We start from the raw sequence: 5,362 nt of genomic DNA on the forward strand, positions 1-5,362 counted from the left end.
CCGCCTGGTGCCCAAAGTCAGCTGGGATGGGCGCCAGCACCCCCCGCGACCCTAGTGAGGCTAAAGCGATTCAGAAAATGAAAAAAAAAGACGTGAAAATGAAATGTAACTATCAGCACACTCTCGATGAGACACGCCTTTTCTCTCTCCACTCCAGCTGGATTCGCTCGGTGGGCAGCGGGTTGCCCGCCAGTGATTGACCAGCTTCTGCCCCTCGTGTGTCAGCGTGCTGGCTTGGCACCTCCCCTCTTTTCTCCTCTCGTCTATAAATACGCACAATCTACTCCTTGGCTGCACACAGTGAGAGCAGTTGCGCGGTTTCACGGGATATCAACACTTAGAAGCGCGCCGTAGAAAAAAAAAAGAAATCGTCAATTTTTGAACCGTTGATCTTATTCGTTGATTTCCACGTTGTCTACGATGAAGGCTGTCCCTCCCGTGCCACCCCAGGACTCTTCTTCTCACTCCTCCTCCACTAGCAAGCTCTCTCTCCACCATCTGACCAAGCAGAGCCTCACCGCCGCCCGTTCCAGGATGGAAGAGGACGACCGGCACTGCCTGCAGTACGACATGAACGACTGTTACATCCGACTGAAGCGCCTCGTGCCCACCATCCCGCAGGATAAGAAAGTCAGCAAAGTGGAAATCCTCCAGCACGTTATTGACTATATTTTGGACCTCCAGTTGGCCCTGGAGACGCACCCTTCCCTCCACAAACAACCGCCTCAGCGAACCGGACCGTGCGTTCCTCTTGCGTCCAACCCGGCCCGAACGCCCCTCACGGTGCTCAACATTGACCACCATCAGGTACGGCTTGTTTGGGGATATTTTAACGGCAGACCAGATGGTGAGCGACTTGCCTCCCAGACAAAGCGCGTCATACTCGATCTGTCATTGTCCCGTCAATGGAAGCGAGATCATGTGTAAAATGCAACTAAGCAAAACGTAATGGTCCCCAACACTATGAACAGGAAAGGCGTATTTGGCTTTTTTTTCTTCGATTGCGCACTTGATTGCGGGCTTTGTGATTTGCATGATAATGAATAGTGTGTGTCAGAGGCCCACCTCAAACCAAGGCTGGTCAAGTGCCTGAGCCTGCAGTCCACTCCAATTCGCAGAGAGAAAAAAAGGACAGTTTGTTATTAATAGGCCATAAAATAACGAATTGGGGCTGCAATTGTCTATTTCGGCTTCTCATCTCAGCTCATTTTCTGAACCGCTTTATCCTCCCTAGGGTCGCGGGGGGTGCTGGAGCCTATCCCAGCTGACTCCGGGCCAGAGGCGGGGGACACCCTGAATCGGTGGCCAGCCGATCGCAGGGCACAAGGAGACAAAGGACAACCATACACATCTATTTCGACTTCCACTGCTTTAATTAATACAGCGAAACTGTTAGACACCATATTGATATTTTCTTTGTATTTCTTTTTAGTTGACGTCAATTGTCAAAAAGCCAGAGGATACAATTTTATGCCGCTGAAGTATAAGCACCGCATAGGTAAGTGCTTTAAATATTATAATTATTCGAGTTAGCATTGTTTTCATTTAGACATTCTTCCGTTTATTAATCCGAGATTTAATGACTGAAACGTCCTCCTCGAAATACCCAGAGAGCATTACACATTAATGTTGTAAACCCAGGCCCTTGGCTGGTAAGTAAAAGAAGAACTGAGGAACATGAACACAGACGGCTGTGCTTTGTGTAATAACGGTCGCCGGTGAAGCAATCGTAATGGAAACTGGGGTTCAAACATCAATTTGGCCTCTTTTTGAGTCTTTAGTAGTCACTCTCAGTCCAACTGTGTTGACGTTAGCACAAGAACATCTGTTTAAAATCGGCACATTCGAGGTTACGGTTCTTTCTGAGGTCTGCCTGTTCCTCGGCCACTAACCCAGCGAGCCGTGTGGATGTATTTTGACCTAGTTTGTTTTGGGTTGTTGATCAAGCATGGCCTCTGTTTTGTTGGTGGCGCCAGTCAGTCTGGAGCTCTGAAGCTCACCCCCCGAACTCTATTCACCCCCTCCACAGGTGTGCAGGCTGTACAGAACAGCTCCAAAGCCAGCAAAGCTTCGCCAGGGACTCACAGCCAACTGGATGCACAATCACAAGGGAATTTGAAAACTACCGGAAAGAAAAAATCTTCAATAGAATGACAATTTTTATTCCAATTGAGCATGGAATTAGTATAAAGATGTCTCCCCTTTTGGTTGCCCCAAATAAACATGCTGCCCCGTTTTTAGAAATTTGTTTTTAAAGATGAAATTATTGTCACCATTTTGAGTATTATTTTTTTTTCAACTCTAACCACAAACAACCAATAGATGAAAACCTTTTTGCGAATTGTGAGAAAAAGTGAGATTAAAGCTTTACTGAACTACAACACTGCTGTATATATTTTGGACATCTATTGTTTAAAATAGATGATTTGTGTTGAACAGGAATGTCTTTCCTGTGTTCATATCATATTTGATAATATAAAGAACAATTCAATTCGAAAAACAATTACAATTGTACATTGAAGAGAAACAAATGTTCTATGGAAACAAAAATATGTGAAAGGAATACACGTATATGCCTCACATAGACTATTGTAATTATAAGATATTTTTATTAATGGTTTTGTCGGTCATTTTGTAAATATTGTGCTTCCACTTGGAAGTCCTTAGTGAATGTGGTTTTGTCCTCACATCATATCAGCTCTCTTTGCCATTTTTTGGGCTAGTTGAATATGTAGCATGTCAGGCTCATTGCAGAGATGTCAAATGTGCACTGAAGCAAGCCTCCCTGTGTAGATATGTTTTTATTTGCTCAACTTTCCCTTGTTGTTTTTATACTCACTATGACACTTGACCTATTTGGTCCAATAAGTCGATCGAAACTTGGCTACTCTAAATGCTTTTATTTTTATTTTTATGAAAAGAAAGACTGAATTTCTTTTTTTTTTTTTTTCTTATTACATCATCCTATTGAAAAAAAAATACATTACGCACAGCACTTCTGGCAGGACAAAATGTTTAATTTAAAAATTCACTTAGTGATAAGAAGTGGCTTTTGGTTTGTTCTACTTGCATGATTTGTTTGGCAGTTTTTACACATTTTAATCCCGGCTTGATATTCTACTGTGATTAATATTATTTTTATTTAATTGCAAACAAACTTTGCATGAACAAATATTGTAATCAATTTGTTTACTTTTGTTTTTTTTAGCAATTCTCAACTAATATCAGAAGCAGAATATGTAATTTTTTTTTTTCCTCGACAATGAACACCAATTTTACCTCACCAGCCTCTTACCACTGTAGGAGGGCACATGTACATGATTGTCAAATGCACTGTTGGAATTGATCTTCACTGGATTGTGAGGAGCTGTCAAACAATTAAAATTTCAAGAAAGGACTCGGCTGTCTTATTATTTGTCTCTGGAGGTCTGATGTTTTCATTCATTTTCTGAAGTACATACTTCATCCTTACTAAGGTCGTGGGGGTGCTGGAGCCTATCTCAGCTGACTCCAGGCCAGAGGCGGGGGACACCCTGAATTGGCGGCCAGCCAATCGCAAGCCACGAGGAGACAGATAACCATTCACACTCACACTCATACCTAGGGGCAATTTAGAGTATCCAATCAATCAGCCTACCATGCATGTTTTTAGAATGTGGGAGGAAACCGGAGTACCCACGCAAGCACGGGGAGAACTTGCAAACTCCATACAGGTAGACTGACTAGATTTGAATCCTGGACCCCAGAGCTGTGAGGCTGACGTGGTAACCACTCAAGCTGCCGGGCCACCCTGATGTTTTTGATCAATCCAAATAATGAGACCAAAGAGCAACGATTTGAAGGAACATTAGAATTTAAAACAAATTAAAAGTTTACCCATATCTCTAAAATAAAGACTAATGGATCATTTCTATCAAAATAATTAACACAATCTAAATTAGTTTTAAATATGAGTGCAAAATCAACACAATTCAAACTAAAAATAATAACATTATTTAAATTATTTATTTACAATTACTGCCCAACTTTAAAATACTTTATGGCTAAATTATTATTATGTTCTTCAGGACAACAATGGTTCACAAATTCTGATTTATTTAGTTCAAGTGTGTATCTTATAATTCCACTCCTAAATACTAACTGATTTTAGATTTGTGTGTAAATGAAGACACTCGAGTCTCTTCTAAACGCAATTATGTTATTATGAGCAGAGTCAATTCAGGCCTTCAGGATGTGCCTGGCCTTTTCAGCTATTTACTCCATGATACTTTGGAAAAGACAAAGTTAGTAATCAGGATTGTAAATCACTCACATTCAAACTCTAACCCAGTTGACAAACCTGGCCATGCTTCTTCTTAAATTTAAAAATAATTCTAACTAAAAACTATAAATGACTTTGGGATGCATTTTTGTGCATGGATAAATGAGAAGAAACAACACTAAAAATGGTGAGGCAAAATGGTGGTATAGGTATACATTTTATACTTTTTACTCTTAATACAAGCACAAACTGGTCATTTCTACCCCTCCTTTTAACCACTTAATGGATAAAACAGACCTGGGCCTGACTGCCACATCCAACCAGTGCCGCCAATATATGTAGTGCTTTTATTTTGAAATTGGTGCATTTATTTTCACTATATATCCAAAGATAAATAAATACTTTTTCTTTCAAGAAAAAAAGCCTAATCCTAAAAGGGACATAAAAGTGTTACCGCCATATTTCCTGCTGTGGGGCAAAAAAGGAGCAGATATTCCCAAATACTACGCGTATTATTAGTGTACTAATACTATATTTATTGGGTGTATCACATTCAACTCACCAACTACCAAAGACGTATAAACAATGTTACTTATGATGATTAATTGCTCATAACTGAAGAATGAAAATGATCAGAATAAAACATTTTTATGATGAAAGATGGGAATCTAATCTTACTTTTTATAATGTATGTGTTCATGTAGACATTAAACACATTGTTCTGTTGCACTTGAATGAAGGGGATATCTTGTGACACAATGTTTGGTAGTGAATGAATGAATTGTCATCCATTGAAATCATGGTCGACATATTTTTAATTGCCATTTTCGCTTCGATCTACCTACCTACTTATCTGCCTACTTACCTACATATTATCATGTATAGCAATATAGAGGTACTATACCATAGCTTTGCAAACATCAGTATATTTATAAATATAATTCATTCATTCATTTTTAAAACCAGTTATACTTGTTATGGTCATGGAAGACAGGAGCCTATCCCAGCTGACTTCAGGTGAAAGGTGGGCTCCACCCTAAACTGGTCCCTGGTCAGTCATAAGACACACACCGAGAGAGACAACTATTCCCACTTACAGCC

General features: G+C 40.2%; 1 protein-coding gene across 2 annotated transcripts; it reads left to right on the forward strand.

The window, feature by feature from the left end:
- The first annotated feature begins 275 nt into the window (after window positions 1-275).
- Window positions 276-3,397, forward strand: id4 (inhibitor of DNA binding 4). 2 transcript variants are annotated; one of them, XM_077599598.1, is made up of 3 exons: window positions 277-807; window positions 1,433-1,498; window positions 2,030-3,397. In XM_077599598.1, the coding sequence occupies exons 1-2, from the start codon at window positions 421-423 to the stop codon at window positions 1,478-1,480; spliced, it is 435 nt and encodes a 144-aa protein (XP_077455724.1). In that variant the 5' UTR covers window positions 277-420; the 3' UTR covers window positions 1,481-1,498; window positions 2,030-3,397. The 2 variants fall into 2 exon arrangements, with proteins under 2 accessions (XP_077455723.1, XP_077455724.1); XM_077599597.1 differs by lacking the exons at window positions 1,433-1,498; window positions 2,030-3,397 and adding an exon at window positions 1,235-1,414 and having other exon boundaries at window positions 276-807.
- Window positions 3,398-5,362: the final 1,965 nt, after the last annotated feature.

The sequence above is a fragment of the Stigmatopora argus genome, chromosome 4 (assembly GCF_051989625.1).
Source record: "Stigmatopora argus isolate UIUO_Sarg chromosome 4, RoL_Sarg_1.0, whole genome shotgun sequence".
NCBI lineage: Eukaryota > Metazoa > Chordata > Actinopteri > Syngnathiformes > Syngnathidae > Stigmatopora > Stigmatopora argus.

Bases quoted from the DNA above. Each gene is read 5' to 3' on its own strand.
- id4 (XM_077599597.1), top strand. From the start codon at position 421: ATGAAGGCTGTCCCTCCCGTGCCACCCCAGGACTCTTCTTCTCACTCC. The intron at 808-1,234 runs GTACGGCTTGTT...TATCCTCCCTAG, and splicing joins TCAACATTGACCACCATCAG to GGTCGCGGGGGGTGCTGGAG.